At 39.5% G+C, this 22,419-nt stretch overlaps 2 protein-coding genes across 4 annotated transcripts in view; one reads left to right on the forward strand and one right to left on the reverse strand.

Moving 5' to 3' along the window:
* The window catches only part of erbb4b (erb-b2 receptor tyrosine kinase 4b), a 343,553-nt gene that overhangs the window by 81,616 nt on the left and 239,518 nt on the right, over positions 1 to 22,419 (forward strand). The gene's annotated exons all lie outside the window — the stretch shown is intronic.
* LOC143412954 (uncharacterized) lies at positions 1,550 to 3,226 on the reverse strand. Its single transcript, XM_076874910.1, has 2 exons — positions 2,371 to 3,226; positions 1,550 to 1,693 (listed from the first exon to the last, which is right to left on the reverse strand). The coding sequence occupies exons 1-2, from the start codon at positions 2,990 to 2,992 to the stop codon at positions 1,668 to 1,670; spliced, it is 648 nt and encodes a 215-aa protein (XP_076731025.1). The 5' UTR covers positions 2,993 to 3,226; the 3' UTR covers positions 1,550 to 1,667.

The raw sequence follows: 22,419 nt of genomic DNA on the forward strand, positions 1-22,419 counted from the left end.
CACGTATATTCATAAGTATATGAGGGTGTCACTCATGTCCTTGTGTGTGCATCGGTGAAACTCATTGCTAAGTCCAGTGGTGATGCCGGCCTCATTAAGATTGATGAGGAGCGCCCAATGTCATGGCTGGGTTAGCAGCCATTGGCAAGCCAAGAAGAGAGCTGCCCTGCTACCAAGCTCTCGGCTCTGCAACGCACCACGTAATTATCTGGTTAAACGTCAAATGAACAGGGTAATTTATTCAACTGGGTTATTTATGAGACGAAGGGGTGTGATAGAAATGTTTCCCACCTGCCCTTTTCGAAAGGTGAGACTAACTGTTTTGGGTTCACCTTGTTAGTAAGAACAGCCAGGAGACTGGGGAAAGTATTTTGGACTCATTTTCGCAGTTTCGTCACCCTTAAATTATAAAATAAGCTGTCAGTTTTCAAGCTCGTGCTTTACTGTCTGCAACCGAATAGAATTCTATTAGATGCTCAATTCTCCGGCCCAGCATGTTGTTGCATCCATGTTTCTCCCTGTGGAACTTTTCCCACATTTATAAAAATAGTGAATGCCAACATTGCATTGGAAACAAATGGTATCAAAGTACAGTTTAGAGCTGATTAACAAAAAATAAAATACAGTTAAGATAAAGACAGCTGTTAGGTGGGCATGGTGGTGTCAAAAAAGTCTTGGGTTGCCACATTTGAATGTTCTCCCCATGCCTCTGTGGGCTATCTCCAGGTACTCCAGTTTCCTCTCAAAGTCCAAAGACATGCATGGGGTGAGGTTAACTGGTGATTCTAAATTCGTTGTAGATGAGAATAGTTGGCTCTCCCTATGTGTTAGCCCTGTGACAGATTGGTAACATGTTCTGGGTGACCCCTGCCTTTTCTCCTGTGACACCTGGAATAGGCTCCAGCCTTCCTGTGTACTGGATAAGTGAGGAAAAAAGGATGGATGGATCTTTTAGGGCAGTTTAAGATTAGATTAGGGTTACGGCTAGGTGAAGGGTTGGTCAAGCATAGATAGGTATGGTTGCAGGTAGAATAAGTCTTCATGTAACTAAGTCATCACTATGTCTTCTAAAGAGATGGAAACCCAACTCTGTGTGTGTGTTGAGTATATATGTGTTTAATATTTCAGTTTCCATTGTATAAAGAGTGACACCATCCATAATAACAGCACCCCGGCACAGAATGAAAGCACATGTTGCATGTTTAAAAACAGGAATTTCAATTTCAGTTTTGATCTCAATTAAAATTTGTTTACCCACTTCCAGATATGAGCGTACCAGAGCTGTAAAGAATGGCATAATTTAACCTAAAATTATTTACTGTTTGTAGTTTATCTTCTGAAGGCCTGATTTAATTGTGTAAACTGGTAAATGTATTATCTGGCCTTTACTGGAAAATGTATTTCTGAAAGTAAACACAGCATAATGTTCTAATCTCGTCTCTCCCAGATATGCACCTGAGTTAGGTCATGGGCTGAGAAAAAACACTCCTAGTATAGGACTTTAGACAATTGCTCCTCTCTTTTTTTAAAATCCTTTTGTAATGCCTCAGCTTGGCTAATAAGCTTCCCACAGTGCACAGAGGATTGACTGAAACAGAGACTCACAGCTTCAATGATTCAAGGAGACTTTCTTTTACAAAGTGGGCCACCGACGTGTGGTGAATTCCTTATGAGTGGGGAGGGGGGTGTCTTCCTGTGGGGAGAGGAAGTGAGGGTAGAATACTGATATCAGCACCCAGAACCTCCTCATTAAGAAACACCATATGGTGTAATCACACAGAAGCTTGTAAGTCATTGACTTGAAGCCTGCAACAAGATGCACATCTTGCTAACTTAGGAGCCACAATGTTGAGATTTTTCCATACATGGAGATTAAAGTTTTAAGGGTTTTAGGTGGGTGGGTTTTAAGTTAAGTGTTCTGCTTTGCTTATTAGCTTAATTACTGATAAGCAGGGGAGAACAAGTGAAGAGGGAAACCTCTGAATAGACTGACATCAGCGGTTCACATCAGTGTTTAAGTCAGTACAGTACAGCTTGTATTTTGTATTCATTCGTTCATTCATTAATCCTGCCGTCTTTAATATGGGAACTGCAATACCAGTGAACCATGCAACATCAAAACAAATTGTTTCGATTCAATGCAGCTCGATTCATTTCTATTTAATAAATAGTGCCAGTTCACAGCATCAGTTGTCTCACGGCACTTGATAAATCAAATCAAATCAAATCAAATCACTTTTTATTGTCACATCACATGTGCAGGCACACTGGCACAGCACATGCGAGTGAAATTCTTGTGTGCGAGCCCCACAAGCAACAGAGATGTGCAAACACAACAACACAAACGAGCAAAATACAAGAATGGCCAACCTGGGACTACAGACAGAGAGAGGGAAAGGTTGAAGATGTGCGTGAACACTCCAGCCAGCTGAGCCGCGCATGACCTGAGGACGCGGCCGGGAATCCCGTCCGGACCAGTAGCTTTGCGTGCGTTCACCTTCCTGAAGCACTTCCGCACATCCTCCTCAGACACAGTGTGCGCACTGACGTCATCCGCGGTGCGCACACTGTCCGGTCTCATGGTGTTCGCTGTGTCGAATCTAGCGTAGAATACGTTTAGATCCTCACACAGAGAGGCCGTGGTCTGCGGTGTGCTGGTTTTCCCTCTAAAGTCTGTGATCGTGTTTAGTCCCTGCCACATACTCCGAGGGTTGTCAAACTGTTGTTCCACCCTGTCCCTGTACTCACGTTTGGCTGCTTTGATCGTCTTCCGGAGTTGGTAATGTGCGTGTTTGTAGTCCGATGTGTTCGCGGAGGCAAAGGCGGTGTTCCGTGCCGCCAGTGCTGCGCGAACATCTCCGTTAATCCAGGGTTTTTGATTTGGGAAGGATTTGACTGTTCTGGATGGGACGACATCTTCCACGCATTTCCTGATAAATCCACAGACTGAGTCTGTGTATTCATCAATGTCTCTGGCGGCCACGTGAAACATTTCCCAGTCCGCGTGATCAAAACAGTCCCGCAGCGCAGACTCCGATTGGTCCGTCCAACAGTGCACCGCCCTCCGGGTTGGAGCTTCCTGTTTCAGCTTCTGCCTGTAGGCGGGCAGGAGCAGGATGGAGCAGTGATCTGATTGGCCGAATGGGGCGCGGGGGAGGGCTTTGTACGCATCCCGGAAAGAGGTGTAACAGTGGTCGAGTTGCCGGTTTCCACGTGTGTTGAAAAGGATGTGTGTGTTGATGGAGTTTTGGTGAGACTTTCTTCAGGTTTCCCTTATTAAAGTCTCCGGCTGTGATAAACGCTGCCTCTGGGTGTGCGGTTTCCTCGCTGCTGATCGCGCTGTACAGTTCCCTGAGTGCACGGTCAGTGTCGGCTTGTGGGGGAATGTAAACAGCCGTAATAATCACTGCTGTAAATTCCCTCGGTAGCCAGAATGGCCGGCACTTAATCATCAGGTACTCCAGGTCCGGTGAGCAGAAGGATTTGACCGGGTGCACGTTCGCATAATCACACCAGCTGTTGTTGATCATGAAACACACACCACCGCCTCTGCTTTTCCCAGTAAGATCTGTGACCTGTCCGCGCGGTGCACAGAGAACCCCGGCAGTTGTATTGCGGAGTCCGGTACTTTGTCCGATAGCCAGGTTTCTGTGAGGCAGATCACGCAGCAGTCCCGCATCTCTCGCTGGAATGAGATCCGTGCCCGAAGCTCGCACAGCTTGTTCTCCAGAGACTGCATATTAGCCAGTAATAAACTGGGTAACGGTGGTCTGTAAGTGCGCCGTCTCAGTCGAACCAGAACGCCAGATCTTCTCCCTCTGCGTCGGCGTTTGCGGCCTCCAGGGCCAGAGAACAAAGGCGTCTCAGGTGAGATGAATGGGGGGTCTGCAAACGGAGCGTCCGTGTTGCAAAACTTGAACTCCGGAAAGTTATAAGAAAGACCGTCTTTTATGTCCAGTAAGGTTTGTCGGTCGTACACAAGGAGACAAGTGCTGCTCGTGAAAAAATAAAGGAAAAGTAAAATTAAACACAGAAGAAAGCCGTTGCTTGGGGGAGCTCGCGACGAGGCTGCCATACTGCCATACTCGGCGCCATCTTTTATACCATCTGATACCATCCTTGTTTAAGCCAGATAGACAGTTGGTTAACAACAGGATGCCTATGCTGTAACATCACACTTTAATAAAAGGTCACTAAAATAATCACAGAAGTGGTCACACAGTAGGTGATGTGTTTGTGATCCTGCAATTAAAAATTGAAACAGCTATTTGTGAACTAATATTTCTCTGTGTGTAAAACAACAAATGAATTGGTCTGAGAGAAAGAACATACATGTTTGCTATTCAGTGTTTGCTATTTATAGTGCTTTACCTCAGAAAGTGCATCATATGTTCTTTTATGTTTTTTTCATGTTTCTGACAGTGTCATATATAATTGTGAATAAGATTGTGTGATTTCGCTTCTATGTGATCCACAGAGAGGACGTGGCCCAGTATGGCTGAGAGGCTGAAAGAGAATTCTTAACACTATTCATGCCCTTCAGCTGTTTTTCCTGTCGGACAGAGATGGGAGAAAAATAATGTGGTTGGCATTATTTCCACATACCCCTTCAATTCATGGTTCGACCCAGTGGCTATCAACTGTGCAACAACTCAGCCCTCTTCTGATACTTAATGAGCCTATAGAATAAAAATGTGCGCAGAAAAAAAAAGCCAATCTCGTTCAGTTTGATTGCAAAAGACATGCTATCCATCTCAGCTGACTGGTCTTGCAGCAAACTGCATCACTCAGATGTGATGGCTTTTGGTGAAGTCTTTGTGTTCCGTTTTGTAACTGTGAAAGTAACATTCACAGTTACAAAGATCAAAAGCTTATCAAATGGCTCTAGAAAGAAGTGCCAGCCCAACTGCTCTTTTCTGAACATCTTCAGAAAATGATCTTCCATTTTCTCTTTGAGGCAGTATTCATGAGTGTTTGTGTTACGCCATGAAGATAAAATATGCAGGTAAAATAGTACATGTAGTATGCTAAAACATGTCCAATCCTGGATTTAAACGGAGTGATTCTAAAGATGCAAAAGTAAAATCCAGAATCCAAATTGCTTTGATGGGTCATAGGACTGCACAATTTCCTGGAATTTTCTCACATAAATTTCACTGCACAGTATTTCTAAAATACAGCTTCCTTTTCGGGGAGAATGTCACCCAGACATGCATGTATTCATTTATTTTAAACTTATAGCAGACATACAGCACATGGGTAGGCATGTGTATGTGTGTCACTGCTGATAAATACAAAATGCCTGGTATTTGTTATTGCTACTACAGTCTAGCCCACGAAGCTGTATTTTTGTTGAGTCCATCACACGCTGTGCAAGCACTTCATGAAATTCATTCACACTTGAGAAACTGAGCAATTCTTCGGGCAGGTTCTGTAGTTACAGCTTAGCTGATTCACTTGACCTTCGAAAAAAAGTTTGTTTTCAACGAAAGCTCTCTTTTTGGCAAGTTAATGCACAATACTGACAAATCATATGTGGTGAGAATGATTTTTTTTTTTACTACTGTGAGGAAGCTTAATAAATATCCCCCTAAAAGCTACTTTAAACCTAAGTTGAGAATGCCTTGTTGAAAAATCATAACATTTTGACACTTAACTCACTCAGGTCTTCAGAGATGCCTGCTGGCTTTGAAGGAAATCAGATTAAAAAAAGTCAGAATGTCAGACACACAGAGACTCCTTCAGTTACTGGTCAGATAATGCGTATATTGTTATATTATATAATGCAATTACCCTGTGTGTTTCCTCAATGCAGAAAAAAAATGGTGTGCATTATCAAAACTGTTTTTTTTTTAATCTCTTTTAAAAAAAGGGACTGTTGATGCCAGAAAAAGCAAAAAGCATGACCGTTAGACACTTGTGTCGCATTTCATGTCGACATAGGTTGGGAGGTCAGTTGTAATCTCTCACTGGCTTTCTCTCAGTCTAATTGTGTCTCTTTTTCAGCAGAATATGGTGCTGTTTTGGCTGTTTTGAAAGATAACTTTTGTAAATGTGGGAAAACATCTAGCTTGCCATATGGAATTTTTTTTAATCTATTAAAGTTGTTTGCCACACTCAGAGCCCACTGTACTGTTATCTGGTATGTTTATGCTAAATTTTCAAGTTATCTTATCAATTTATCACAGTTACCATAAATAGTGTTCTGTTTTATGCTTAATTATATCAATAACTTGCTTAAGTAAATCGGTGCATCTGACTATAACGGGCATGAATCACGGAAACCTAACCAGCAAGTCCGAAAAATGTTGATCATACAGAGTATCTTATTGCATTTCTCAGGGTATTCAGCATATACAGTATGTAAAACTTTTAATGATCTTCGTGGTAGAGTTTGGTCATTAAAGAACCAGTTGGTAATTTGACTGTAACTGTAATTAGAGACTGTATAACCAACTATTTGCTACAGCTCGCACTACCTAACTGCACCCATAAAATTACAGTTTCTTTTAAAATGAGCAGGCTTCTAATAAGCTGTCACTGAGATGTCCTTTAGTACTGCCATGCAGCTTTGCCTCAGGATAAGCCCTATCCTGAAGTCTTGGACCCCCTCCTCCACCCCCTAGCGTAATATGTGGATAGATATAAGCAGTGCTCTTTCTGCGTTGTGCAGAAAAAAAAAACCTGCCCACACATATGGGGAAAAGGCCTGAACTGAGAATTGATTATCATCATTATTGGTCCCAATGTCCCTGACTCTCTTACAGACCTGTAGAAAGGTCAGAGAAATTACCTCTCCTGTCAGGATGATTTGGCTTCTTGCGGGTCTATCGATTTGTGAATTTGATGAATTTTTCAATATTTCAGCACAGTATTTTTGCTCAGCATGTGATTTTTTTCCCCTTTTTTTCCACAGGGATAGTTTCCCTCGTCTTTCGCCCATTCACTCTGGGTTGATGCTTTGAACGTGCTCACAGATGTGCTTAGTTCTGCACAGTGGTTCATTTGATGAACTTGGTTAATTAGTGTGTCTACATTTGAGTGTCGTTGTCGTTGTAGATTTAGATAATTTGAAAGTGTAAGTGTGAGTAAGTGTGAGTGTGCTTTTGTTATGGAGGAGCTCTCTCTATTCTCTTTCTCATTTTTAAGATAATTTTTATCTTTGATGTTCAAACTTTTTCATGATTGTTTTTCATAGCTCCTTTTTTAGGCTGCATGTAAATTGCAAGACTAATTTTCTTTGTTTTTAGCAGAATTGGTGAAAAAGTATAGAAAGAAGACCAACCCCCCCCCCCCCCCCCCCCCCCCCAAAAAACACATGTTTGTTCATACCAAAATGTCACAGTTCTTCCCCTGAGTTTGTTGTTTTAAGCACACATGACTTTTATTTGGAGTACAGCTCCAGAGTGAGTTTCCAGGCAGGCTTAACAACGTTCTGGCCTCAAGAAAAATGCATCAAAATTTAACATGAAGTAAAAATTAGGAAGGAATTTGTGGAGATGTTTTTTTTCTTTTGTCCACATATGTCACTCTGTAATATAGGGTCATTCCATCCCCTATTTTTAAAACATTTTTTTGCCCGACCATTTCCAATTTGTTTCAAAATTTTATGGTCTGCAGTTTAAAAAATTATAATAACTTCTGTGAAATGTTAGTTTCATATATAAAATACTTTTCAGATAAAATTGTATTTAAAAAAGGTCATTCAATGCACTTTTTCGAACATGTTTGAGCATAAATCGTTGATTTATCTTATCATCAAGGTGGATCAGAATCTGTAATTTAGGATGCATTAAAAAAATGTTTGAACATTAGGTAATTTAAAATAAGAAAAAAAATCCAGCCCTTGTGTCCAGTACATAATAAAATATAATAAAATAATAAATAATCAAGTCCAATATTTGAGCACACTAATAAAAAACCTTCACATTAGAAAAGATAACTTCTGACAATTTCTAAATGTTTTTGTTATAGTTCACAATAATGTAAAATAAAACATAGAATTGTTCTTAACATGAAATTCTTTGTCGGAAAAATGAAGAAAATGTTATTTTCCTTTAACTTTAATGCTGGATTAAGCAGGTTAAACAACTAAACCAAAAACATATCATTAGGTATTGAACAGAACACATTTTGTTAAGTATGTGCGTATTCTTCAATTTCAAGACCTCATCTATTTACCCTTTCAAGACCTATTGTCCTGGAGCAGTTTTATAATTCAGGCTAAGTTTAAAATACACTAAGAAGTATTAAAACGCAACAATATAGCATATTTATTTATATTTCAATTCCTGCAGTATTAGCATACTGATTGCCTAACCCCTGTTTTTGTCTAGCAGTGTTAAGATTAGGATTAGGGGTTTTGGTTAACCATCTTGTATCAGACTACCAATTACGGCATGTGGACACAACACCTTGGCCTCACAAGACTATTTAAATTAGCCCGTCTTCATTACTCTTAAGGTTAGGGTTTTTACTCTTAAGGTATTTTTGCTATTCTTCTTCCATAAACTATTTTTTTTAATTAAACTGTCTATTGATATTTTTGTTTTTGTGGTACAACTGAAGCCAGCATGAAAGTTGAATGAAAATAGCATTTTTACTAAGAATTTCATGTTCAGGATTTCTTTTTAAACTAGCCAATATGATTTTGTTTTAAGTATCTGTTTGAAATCACCGCTCATGAATCCTGAAAAAGTTGATTCCTTTCATCTGGACGTCGCGTCTTCAGTGGGAGAAATGTTTCGTCACTCATATGAGTGACTTCTTCAGTCTCAGCTGATTGCAGGTTTCCCCAACCTTTTAAACAGGACATTTGCATAATGACTGAAACGACCACCATAAAATGTTTATGTAAATTGGAGACATTTGAGCAGAAGCACGTAAACATGCATATTATATTCTCTTGTTATAAAAATATATTATGAATGCTTTCTATATTTTAAAAAGTCCAACTTGATGCAGCATTAATTAGGAAATACTGATATGTGACAAATTAAAGGAAAACTGTGAAGCACTCATAATTTCTCCTGCGGAGAGCATTTTGCTTGCATGGTTTGGATCCACTTGTTCTCTCAAAAGGCTGGTGAAAGGGTCGTTCAAATCTGTACATAATCTCACAGATTGCCTTTATGCAGTGATAAAAAATCTTTATGCGGATAAGGTTGTTATGGTCTCTTTCAGTATGATAGTGTTTGATGAGTATGAAAATAATGAGGATTGCATGCTATGGTCATTTCATTCAGAAGTTCTCAAAGCAGATGAACATCACTTGAAGTTTTTGCACACACACAGCACATGGGTCTTCTGCCCCGCACGCTCCACTTTTCTTAATTTCAATATAAGGGAATTCCTTTTGAAAAGATGGCATTCCATCCTTCCAGTTGAGTTCCAAATACATTTAGAAATCAATCCAAATCAGTGTTTGTTCTCTTTTTTTCCTTTAATCTCTCTCTCATCTCTACATCATTTACCCTTTCCTGCTAAGTTTTGGTGAAGAAAACTGTGGTGTGGATGTGTATGTGTGCACAGATGCAGGGTACACTTGCATCCCTAGGAGTTGTTTCAGATCAATAGGTGGTGGACTGGGCAGTCATCGATCAGCTCCGTGCATGGAGGCTAATTTATGCCATTGCTCCAGCGATCCCTCTGCACGAGGCAGCAGAGTGTGAAATTCAAATTATTATTACAGCCAGGCAATTCCATTATCTGAGGGAAGGATATGTTGCTCTGGCACATATTGGCTGTTCTCCTTCTGTAAAAGGAGAGAGAAGAAGAGGAGGCATAGGGGCCGAGGCCAGCCCACTTTGACCATAGTACTATAGGTTAGGAATATTAGCCCAAATTATTGCAGTGGCACCGGTCTCCAGAATCTTACCCCAAACCCCTTCTACCAAAAATTCACAGAGCTGCACAGCACAGCAACTTTGTGGATCGTAGTGTTGATTACGTAGTGATTCTTTATGTACATGCTGTTTTTTTTTACACTGAAAGGTGCAGATGGTATGGAAATGAAGTCTGGCTGTCAACCCTGGGCTGTCTTTTGGTTTCATATGCTTATATATACTTCATAAAAATTACATCATGTGCAAACAAAGAAAAATAAATAACATTCCTTAAAGTGTTCAAACAGTGCATCCAATTGTCAGTTTAAATCTGGACGCTACGTGGTGATCAAAGCACATTTATATCTAGAGTAGAAAAAAATTGTATTTTCTTTTGGGCATGAGGGTGGTGCATTTTGATTTTGTATTTTAAATCACTGCAAAGAGCGTGCCCCATATCCAAGAAAGGGAACGTGATGGCAAGATTTGTCACAATGGCATCTTGACACTCAAAGTTTTCTACACCAACTTACACCAACCAACCTACTGCAACTTAGCCGATCATAAGTCTCTTTCTTGAACAGCTGTGAATTGCATAGCTTAGTCATTAGCTCCCTACTTCACAATAATATCACAAAATCTTTGCATTCTTGCCCTTTCGGCTTGACTGTGTCTTCGTTGCCTCCTGCTTCTAAAACACCTGCAACTATGTAGTAACTTAGCTTACTCTGTCTGTGTGTTTAGATCTTAACTCCTCTTGCCAATATTATTGAACCTTAACAGCTTTGGCTGTAAAATGTTGCTGCTGCTCTGGATTAATCCTGTAAAAGCACAAAGAGCAGTAGTGGTAATGTGTTTTTCCCCCTTTTTGCCATCAGGAAAACAATCATTGACTATACCATTGCTGAGAATATTGCCCTAGTGATAGAGGCGTCAAATATTTTGTTTATAAGGCAATGCCAAAGAATGCCCATTGACAGAGGGAGATGAACTGAGAAGAAATGTAAGATAAACAAAAAAACACAACAGAAAAGAAAACAGTAGAGGTAAAGGGACTTTAGAGAGACTCATTAAAACCAAGTGCAGTGAGTGCTGGACACTGGGTTGCTCAGTGTTCAAAATGAAGAGGCTTGTTTCGTGGCCCTGAGTCACAATTAATTAGCACTGCGAGGGGGATCAACACTGCACCACATCCACGCTATTTGTGCAAAAAAGAAGAAAAGACACAGAGATAAAAGAGAAAAGGCAAATGAGAGAACCAGGCTGATAAACAGAATTTGAAATAACCCAGAGATGCTTATCCTTGATGATGGGGCCGAGGGTCATGGTTGTGTTTCTTCCTGACAGTCCCTTTAGTTTCAGATGGCGACTCTCTTTTGTCGGGTTTCAGCAGTCATACATTTTAAATAAACATGTTCTCAGAAGCACGTTTCTGAAACCACAGCATGTCTCAAAGAGTATCTTTTAGTCTCTGCCTCAAATAATTTTCAAGGCCAGGAATATTTGGGGGTAACATCCTCTGACAATGACATGACCTTTAGGTAAAATGTTTTCCAAATAACTGCATGAGTGAGCTTTTACTAGCAGTTGTTTACTATAGTGCTATATTCTTTTGAAACCGCTTACTGGGAAAATGCTACACACATGGCTAAAATTTGACATGTAAAATACAAGCCATGTATTTTAATAAGTTTGAGTTAAAAGTTTGGGTGTCTACTTTTTATATCTATGTAATCTTTGTATATATCACTTAAAAGCCTCTGGAAAACGGTGTAAATAAGGTTAAATAGTTACAGAACTATCAAGTCTGTATAGGTTAGGATGGATCAGATCAGGCTGCTGTTTGTTTCCCTTTTCTAACATTGTTCATTCAACATTCGTCACAGTAAAAACAACGAAAAACAGACAAAAAACCCCCCACAAAAAAACAACCGTAAAAAATGATTGGTAAATATGATTTATAATAATTTTTTTAAATCACTTAGTATGGATGTTTTTCACTAGCCATGCATTGAATTTTAATAATGGACAATGCACTGGCAGAAAAAAAAAAACAGAAAATAACACTTGACATTGAATGTGGAAGTTTTGTTTTAACCCAAACTCCCTTTGTTAAATCTGTCCAAGTCACTTTTGTATCTAACCTCAAGCCTGTTTTATTTATCCACGGGGCGATCGTGGCTCAAGAGTTGGGAGTTCGCCTTGTAATCGGAAGGTTGCCAGTTCGAGGCCCGGCTTGGACAGTCTCAGGTCGTTGTGTCCTTGGGCAAGACCCTTCACCCGTTGCCTAAAAATAAATAAAACTACATTTGTGCAAAATATGTGCATAATCCTCTGTTGTCGGGAAAGGCACAAATTTAAGAAAGGCTCCAGAGGATTGTATCAGAGCACAGGCAATCCACGGTCATACGTGTTACCAAACTGCTCTAATGCTCTGAGGGACATTTTAAATCTACATTCCTAAATCCATATTTTTTTGTGTCATTTTATAATAATTGCAGCCTTTTTTAAGACCACAGTTCAAGCATTTAAAGACTTCACCAATTTAAACACAATGTTTGGTGTGACATTTTCCAATGTTCCCTAAATGAGTTTGACCTCTTTGTCTCTCCCATGGGTTTCCTTTCCATGTCAGCCAGGCACAGGAATCGTTGTTAGGGAGCAGCTGGCAGGATATATAAATATATTTTCTAACACTGTGATTGATTTCCCTGCTCCACCGTCCTGAATGGGTTAAACATCAGCAGGACCTCTGTTACTGGGAGATTGCATTTAGCTGCTACTGCCAACCCAAATAGGCATCCAGTCTGTCTAGTAAAAAAAAAAGAAAACAAAAAGTAGGGATAAAGACAGGTTCTCACCTGACAGGCTTAACCCTTTGTTGTTCAACTAACTGTTTTCCTGCCCGTTATGAAAATAAATAGTGGATTAAATATGATCCAGCTTGCTTTGTCTCCTTTTTGATTATGACAGTGTGCAATATTTTACCGAAAAGGAAATTAAATCCACCAAGCCGTGTTTGCTGTAAACACAAGGCAACCTCTATCAGTTCTATTTTTGCAAAGTCACAATTGATTATCGCAGTAAGATAATTACCCATGTGCAACATGTGGAAGCTCATTTGATGCAGGCATCGCTCGTCTAATGCTGTCTTTTCTCTCATTCTCTGTTGCAGGTAACATCTTTTTGTTGATCCCCGTGGGTTTAGCTTCAGTGATGACTACAGATGTGATGAGTAACACAATTTTACTTTGTTGACCACTGTTGACTATTTACACAGAGCAGGAGAAACACAATTTCACAAACTGAGTGCTATTTCTGCAGAATTTTGCATATTATAATTTTTAAATACCATCAGAAAATATTTTGCAATACATGCATACACTGATATCTATAATACCAGATGGAAAATATTACTGAATTCACAATTTACATTTGTCTAGGAGTATTCAGCATTTAAACTACATATAAAAAACAACAACATTAAATATATTCGAACAGCATGACACAAGAGGAACAAGGGGTCAGAGATTGACCTTAATTATGTTGTATACCATCTGCTTCCATGTCACCTCGCTGAACATGGTAGAATTTGATTTTAAAGCGGTGATAATTGATACAGCCCTTCATGCACACATGCACACACTTTTTTATTTACTCTGGCACAATTTGTTTTTTTTGCCTGATATGGTGAAAGCAAACATGCACAATCTGTGTATAAAGCCATTCTCGCTCCATGTGGGCGGTTGATGCAATATTTAGACTGGTCCAGTTCCTTCACTTAGGTAAATAATGTAATCAAACACAAATGTTTACATCCCCCACTCTCTCTCTTTCTCTTACAACAGCTTATAACACTTTCATGATTATAATAATGGTAATAATAAAGTTTTACTAATATACATATATATATATATATATATATACACACACACACACACACACACACACATATATATATAGGTTTCATATAATAAGCTTATATATATATAAAAAAAAAAAAAACACCCAGCACGCCCCTGCGGGCGGTTTATCCTTCAAGCTCGGGTCCTCTACCAGAGGCCTGGCAGCTTGAGGGTCCTGCGCAGTATCTTAGCTGTTCCCAGGACTGCGCTCTTCTGGACAGAGATCTCCGATGTTGTTCCCGGGATCTGCTGGAGCCACTCACCTAGCTTGGGAGTCACCGCACCTAGTGCTCCGATTACCACGGGGACCACCGTTACCTTCACCCTCCACATCCTCTCGAGCTCTTCTCTGAGCCCTTGGTATTTCTCCAGCTTCTCATGTTCCTTCTTCCTGATATTGCTGTCATTCGGAACCGCTACATCGATCACTACGGCCGTCTTCTTCTGTTTGTCTACCACCACTATGTCCGGTTGGTTAGCCACCACCATTTTGTCCGTCTGTATCTGGAAGTCCCACAGGATCTTAGCTCGGTCATTCTCCACCACCCTTGGGGGCATCTCCCATTTTGACCTCGGGACTTCCAGGTTATACTCGGCACAGATGTTCCTGTATACTATGCCGGCCACTTGGTTATGGCGTTCCATGTATGCCTTGCCTGCTAGCATCTTGAACCCTGCTGTTATGTGCTGGATTGTCTCTGGGGCATCTTTACACAGCCTGCACCTGGGGTCTTGCCTGGTGTGATAGACCCCAGCCTCTATGGATCTTGTACTCAGAGCTTGTTCTTGTGCTGCCATGATTAGTGCCTCTGTGCTGTCTTTCAGTCCAGCTTTGTCCAGCCACTGGTAGGATTTCTGGATATCAGCCACCTCCTCTATCTGCCGGTGGTACATACCGTGCAGGGGCCTGTCCTTCCATGATGGTTCCTCGTCTCCCTCCTCTTTCTTGGGTTTCTGCTGCCTGAGGTATTCACTGAGCACTCGGTCAGTTGGGGCCATCTTCCCAATGTATTCTTGGATGTTTGTTGTCTCATCCTGGACTGTGGTGCTGACACTCACCAGTCCCCGGCCCCCTTCCTTCCGCTTAGCGTACAGCCTCAGGGTGCTGGACTTGGGGTGAAACCCTCCATGCATGGTAAGGAGCTTTCTTGTCTTTATGTCAGTGGCTTCTATCTCCTCCTTTGGCCAGCCTATTACCCCAGCAGGGTACCTGATCACGGGCAGGGCGTACGTGTTGATGGCCCGGATCTTGTTCTTACCATTCAGCTGACTCCTCAGGACTTGCCTGACCCTCTGCAGGTACTTGGTGGTTGCAGCTTTTCTAGCGGCCTCTTCATGGTTCCCATTCGCCTGCGGGATCCCCAAGTACTTGTAACTGTCCTCTATGTCTGCAATGTTGCCTTCTGGTAGTTCAATCCCCTCAGTTCTGACTACCTTCCCTCTCTTTGTTACCATCCGGCTACACTTCTCCAGTCCGAACGACATTCCAATATATATATATATATATACATATATATATATATATTAGGGGTGCAACGATATTCGTATCGATATTGAACCGTTCGATACAGTGCTTTCGGTTCGGTACGCGTATGTATCGAACAATACAACATTTGTAATTTATTTTATCAACTTTCCTTCTGACGATGCTGTCTTTGTTGAGCGCTCAGTGAATCTGCGTTCGACTACTCCGCCTAGGCTGCACTGTCGAGCGCAGATCCACTGAGCGCTCAACACAGACAGCATAGTCAGAAGGAAGAGCGCAGGGCACCTCCCCCACCCTCATTCAGATCTGGCGTTTGGAATTATTTTGGTTTTCATGTGACGTATGACCCTGAAGGTAAGCGAGTCATGGACTAAAGTAAAACAGTATGTTGGATGTGCCACGCAATGCTCAATTACATGGGTGGGAGCTAGTGTGTTAGCGCAGTTAGCTCGTTAAGGTGTTGGCCGTCTAGCCCCATGCACGGAGCGATCGGTGGTAGCTCGTTAACGGAGATTTGTCGTGTTGTGGTGTTAAGGTCATTTCAACGAGATTAACCTGAAAGCACTAGTGGGAACACAACGAATATGACTGCACATTTACGCCGACATCATCCTAGTGCAAAGACAAAAACAACAAGCATGCTACTAACTTTAGCCGAGTCATTTAGACAGCTGTTAGCACATGATTCTCCTTATGCTGCTGAGAATATAGCCCAGAAGAAGCGGATAGTATAGCTTTTATTTTGGAAAGAGCCATTTCTCTGTAATAAACTCTCTTTTCCAAAGATGCATGATTCCTCAATCAGATACAGGGCTCGCAATATCGCTAGCCTGACGTCCTGGGGCTAGCGATTTTTTCAGTCGGGCTACCAAAATCTATCTCTGCCCTGCCCGTCGGGCTATTGTAAGAAGGAAAAATATATGTCAATGCTTTTGCATTCTTTCAGAAATGTAGCTGGGTAATTATGTCATTGGCATCGGTGAGCCACTGTCAATATGTGACATATTGAAATCGCGTTTGAATTTGCGCTTGTTTTTTTGCTTTCACTTTGCAATCGTGCGAACTGTGTATAGAGAGCGACAGCACTGATCTGTGAGTGATGATAATTTGTGCACCAATTCCTCTGACATCGTCTTATTAATCGTTAGCTTACTATGCAAACATGACAAGTGAAATCTCCCGCAGCAAGCTTAAACATGTGAGAGGTTGATCGCGCAGAGAATCGCTGAGCTTATGTGAGTGCGTGTGTAAAAGCAGCAGGATTTATATTTGACTATGATGACCTGGATGACTGAGAACCTTCACAGACAGATATATATTTTAGTTCTGCTGAGCCAAATAAGACAGGTCAGGGTGAAGAAGTGACAGCCAAAGAAAAGCTTACCACAAAATGGAGAAGTTATGACAAATCAGACTATAAGGCAAAAAGATAGTGCAGCTTTATGGTTTCATGGACAAAATAATTTCTGTGGCTGCAATATGACGAGCTAAATAACCAGGGCTGCACATAAGTGGTCCGCAGGTGCGCATTCGCTGTCAAAATAAAAAACACGCACAAGGGTTAGGGTTAAATTTAAAAACTGTACTTTTGAGTTAAAATATATATTTATAATTTTAATAAATGACAAATTAAAAAGGCATGAACATTTTTTTTGTATCGAAAAAATATCGAACCGTGACACCAAAGTATCGAACCGAACCGAACCGTGAATTTTGTGTATCGTTGCACCCCTTATATATATATATATATATATATATATATATATATATATATGTATATATATATATATATATATATACATATATATATATATATATATATATATATATATATATATATATATATGTATATATATATATATATATATATATATATATATATTTGAATGGGGTTTTGACATTTGTTACATTTTGAATACTAAATCCATGCCAATGTGCAGGAAAAATAGGTCATTCAATAAGGAAAGGGAGAGAATTTTTATCCAGGTCCCATCTGTATTACTGTGTAGGTGCTACTGAGCATACATGTAGGTGTATGTACAGAGGCTCACTGTAGGTAGCAGCAAACAGGCAGGGGGATTAGGTTGAGTTGATCTAAAGCCAAATGTTGGAGGTTGCCAGAGTGTCTAATCAGGCTTGGATGAAAGAAAAGATACCAGAAGCAAACGAAACTTTAAAGAACTTTAAAGTAAAAAAAAGTTGAAAAGGTAGAATTTTTTAAAGTTGGTGCAATTAGGAAGAACTTTCCGACTACATTTTGTTGGCTGATACAAATTTCACTGTTTACTTAAAACTAGCTAATTGAACTGCGACTTGAAAGAAAAAACCGCAAAAAAACAAATATTTTTGAGGAAATTGCTCATTTGTTTGTTAGCATGCTTGTGTCCACAAGTGCATATGCAGCAGGAACCACCAGTGGATAAACTTAAATTTGATTAACTTCAGGTGGTGAGTGAGATTTGTATTTAAATAATGGTAGGAAGGCTGTGGAAACATAACTTTGCACTGTCCAGGTTCAAAAAGGCAATCTCCAGAACTTCTAAAGCTCATTAATTAGCCCATTGTTTTATCCTTATATAAAGAAAAATCTTTAAAAATAAAAAGACATACATGTTTTTACTTAGGGATATACGATAAACACTGCGCTATTGTGATTGCCTGCAAGAACTGGCTTCGTTGTTATTCATTGTCAGAAAAAAAATCAAATAAGTATACCTGCAATTACTGCCTTAAGAAATTAGCTGTAACAAATAATGGTTCAGGTAAAAGAAAAAAAATACACTTCTAGTTTGTGATTTGGATTAGATACAGAATTCCCTTCCTAAATCTTTCTTCTCCGCACTACTCTGCTTCCCTGGGTATGACTGATAACCTGACGTTGATTTTAACTTCCTAGGCTTCTAGCGCGGAATAGACTTGCTGTGTTATCAAAGTGTCCAGGTCTAATCCTCTAATCAAACGTACAGAATCTGGTGTTATGTACCCTGATACCATTTTCAGCACCACAAACTGTGAAGAAATTTCCACAGCATGTTTACAGACTGAGGTCTAGATTATTTTAGTGATAGTCTGTTATGCGCTATGCAAGTAAGAGTAAAGTGTTTTGCATTTTGTGTTAAGATGCTTCACATGTATTGTGAGTTGATTCTGCCCACACATTGTACTTGTCAGTCAAAATTTCCTGGTTAAAATTTTTAAAAAAAAAAATCTGGATTTAAACTCATAGAACTACAGCATGTATATTACTGTGTTTCTCTCTCCCACACAACGTAAACAGGTTTAGTCAGTGTGCAGATCTATTCATTTTATGTTTTCATAATATTTAAACAGAGCGAACGCCTTTTCAGACTATCTCAGCACCTTCACCCTCCATGGTGTGGGTATGTGCATGTGTCTGTAAGGAGTTTGTTAGTGGAGTGGTAATTCCAGTCATGGATCATAAAAATGTCAACACATCAACACATACACCCTATGATTACACTGTTGACTGTTGGCCTGGTTACCTGGCACTTAGCCAATACATTGCATTTGTGTGCCTGCTAAAAAGTAAACAGTCAGTGCACAAAGCCCCAAAGCTCCAGTAGAAGCAGTGAAGCGAAAAGAGATCAGAGCAGTGTTTTGCATCCTGTGTTTAAAATTTAAAAAAAGAAAAGAAATTTTAAAAAAAAAGTCTAAAGAACGACAAAAAATACAGTACAAGAAAGAGGCCATAAAGCAAACTCACTCACAGCAAGTCAATTTGCTTTGATACATTTTTCCGTCTCATTTCAAATTTAATATGTTCTTTAGTTTCAGGTGTATGGTGTCGTTTCATCACAGTGCGGATATAACTGCGTAGTACGGAACGCCGTCTTATTCATTTATACATGTCATTAAGAAAGAAATATCGGAGCGAGAACAGGTTTAATAAAACGGCAGGAGCCATTTTTGCTCTCGCTTGTGTGCGTGCATAATTGTACAGATAAAAGGTATAAGCTTAAATTTTACCCCGTGTTTTAATGGATTGGTTTATTTCATCACACATCACACAACATTTGTCAAACACATTGGAGAATCATTAAACGTAGTGACTGATAGCACAGTCTGCACAAATTATTCAAGCATATATTGCATGGGGATGGATCTGTCAAATGTTTTAAGAATGTTTTTGCATGGCTTGCTCTTTGTCTCTCTGTCCTGTTCCCGCTGTGACTTGGCCTACGATATTGCTTCTGACCTTACAGCCATTATTCACACACACACACACGTGCGCACACACACATCCACGCACCAACACATTCAGCTGTTTTGTGGAATTTTCCTATTAAAGTTTCCCCCCTTTTTTTTTTTAATTCAAGCACAATATCAGAGGTTTGCTTCCTGCTGATGGCAGGGCTGTGTGTGTTAGGAGGATGTCACCTGGACCTTTTGTTTGACCTAGCTTCCCAATTGACTGACCTGCCACTCATTAGTCCTGACCCTTGGTTGGCAGGTGAGAAGGCAAAAGAAAAGGTCATGACTTGAGTGGCAGTCTGTTATATATCTGCCTGGACTAAATAAGGGGACAGAAACAGGTGAAACAGACACCTGGCATACAACTTCACACTGGTCCTTAGAATACAAAAACACACAATATGCACATAAAATATATGCAGATGGATCAGTTGATGTAAGATTGCGTTAATTGTGCGTTCACACAGCAAAGCAGCTGTAGTAATCATCTATAGCCTATGCTTAAACATTAAGTTGAGATAATGATGATAGTAAGGGAAGAAGTGCACTTGTTTTCATCTTTTCTGCACACTTTGTTCCTTGAAGTTTCAGTGTGCTCTAAATTTCTTGTGGGTAAATATGCTGTTTTGTTCTTTCTTTTTTCCTTTTTTTTATTGGAAACTTTGGGGCAAAGTGTTATGATGAAATGTTCTAAAATGTTCTAAACTTAACCTTGTTTTTGTTAGATTTCTTTTGGGCTCATTTTGATCTTTTTTTCCTGGGCAGATATTTGATTTTTGTTAGTCGTATCTTGTTCCACTCTATATCTTAGCATAGTTTTTTGTGTTTTGATGTAATCTTGTAAGAATACTTGAAAATCATTGGTACTGCTCGTTGATGCTCCACTGAAAGAAATGACAAAATTAACCATATGTAACAATATTTAACACTAAGTACTTGATATGATTTAATGGTTCATTGCTGCCCTGCCACTAAATTAAGTTGAATCAGTGTAATTTACTTTATCCTGGCTTATTTATAGTCAACAAATAAAACCTTTTTATTGCGATGGACATTGTCTAACATTATATTGTAGCACAACCATGGTTCTTTTCTACATTAGACAATCGCTTTTGTTATAAAAGCCTGTATTTAAATGTAAGGGCATCCCATATCACAAATGCACTTTTAGCAAATGCAACAAACCATACCAGTTAAAAAAAAAAAAGTTGAAAATTGAGCAAGTAATCAATTTTAATTATGTATAGACCTCCTGCCTTGATAAGCATACATCTATAAGGAGGCCCTTGCCACTTGAAAAAATCAGCAGTCATGCTGATGTATGGTTCCAGTGAAAGTTTACATTTCTAAAAGCCTAAACTGAGTTTTTTTTCTCCAAAGTAACCATTGTGTAAGGTAGAGTGTACCACAGGGAGGACATAGAAGTGAGAACAAAACTAATAGCTACCTTAAATCTGCACAGACGTGGAGCTTTATCTTGCAACTATGTTCCTTGATCTCGGTAATCCCTAGTGGATTACAGAGATGCTCTTCAGTGCTCTACGGCTCTCAGAGTTGCTTCCGACAAATGTGTTTTTCTTGTCTCTTTACTTCATTTCAAAAGAACAAGTGAGAAACTTTTTTATGATATAAGCACCATTTTGTTGGCATGAATCTCTTTGGATCCCCTTATGACAATTCATTCTTTTCTTACTTTAGATCCTTTAGCTACCTAGATAGAAAAATTAGAAATCCTGGATACCAGTTCTCACAAAGATGGTTATCACCTGTGCCTCTCTGAGAGATTGTGTTCACACGTGGCATTTGTAATTACAACCACTAGCAACATCTACAGATCAAGAGCAGAGCGTTATACTGAATGAGATGAGATAAAAGTGTCTATCCCTGTGGGGAAATTAGGTAACTGTGAGAAGACAATGAGTGTGGGCAGACATCTGTGTTTACTTATAAATAACTACTCTCTCTCTTTATATGGATACATATAAAATACATACATAAATATTATATATAACTGATGTATGGGTTTTAGACTTCTTAAAATTCCCAAACATTTCCATTTCAGTGCTCTAACCAATGTGCTTTTGATGTGGATTATCCATGTACAACACAAATGTGAAAAACTAAACACTTTTGGTACTCTTGCTATGCTTTTTTTTTTTACTGAGCCATCCATAGGAATGTTTATTGTGAGACTGAAAGGGGTGCATATAAATATTAGTTGTGTTTCAATGGATTATTGAAAGATATCATTAGAATCTTTATCTATATAGTCAAAACCATGGTCCACATGGTAAAACAATACTGATACCACAATACCACCTTATGTGATCTCGCTTGGTTTTGGCTCTCACTGTGATATTGTATCACTTGCTGTATCTGTTATAATGCAGACTTTTTCATAGTGACTTGTTTTATACTATAACCTACATACAGTATATGCTTTTTCAGAGCACTGAATTACTTCAGATTATAGTCCTAGTGTTTGCTTAACCTGCCACTAACAGTATGCCCTGCAGTTCTTCAGCCATCTCACTGGCACTTTTCTGCTCAGTGTGCCAAATGTTTATTTATTACTTTGCCTCTGTGAGCACTAATAGCATTTGTAATAAATATGGCTTTGGAGGCCAAACTCAGTGAACTGGATACCTGTCTTTAATCAGAAGTCCTTTTAACTAACCAACCCTAGTAGTCGGCAATGTTGGGCAAGTTACTTTGCAAAAGTAATTAATTATAGTTTCTAGTTACTTCTTCCAAAAAGTAACTGAGTTAGTAACTGAGTTACAAGATTCTAAAGGTAATTAATTACTTGAAAAGTAACAATTGCGTTACTTTAAAAACAATCTTTAACCCTCTGGGGTCCACGTTATAATTGGCCATTTTTGACTACTTTTGATTTTTTTACCTCTACATTTCACCTTTAAAAACTATTTACTTTGCCTTATTTGGTATCATTCTTTTCAGCACAACCGTGTTTTGTAAATTCGAAACACGT

Source organism: Maylandia zebra, linkage group LG16 (genome assembly GCF_041146795.1).
Source record: "Maylandia zebra isolate NMK-2024a linkage group LG16, Mzebra_GT3a, whole genome shotgun sequence".
Classification (NCBI taxonomy): domain Eukaryota; kingdom Metazoa; phylum Chordata; class Actinopteri; order Cichliformes; family Cichlidae; genus Maylandia; species Maylandia zebra.

Bases quoted from the DNA above. Each gene is read 5' to 3' on its own strand.
- LOC143412954 (XM_076874910.1), bottom strand. From the start codon at position 2,992: ATGTTTCACGTGGCCGCCAGAGACATTGATGAATACACAGACTCAGTC. The intron at 1,694-2,370 runs GTTGGCCATTCT...CTCTCCCCACAG, and splicing joins CTCTCTGTCTGTAGTCCCAG to GAAGACACCCCCCTCCCCAC.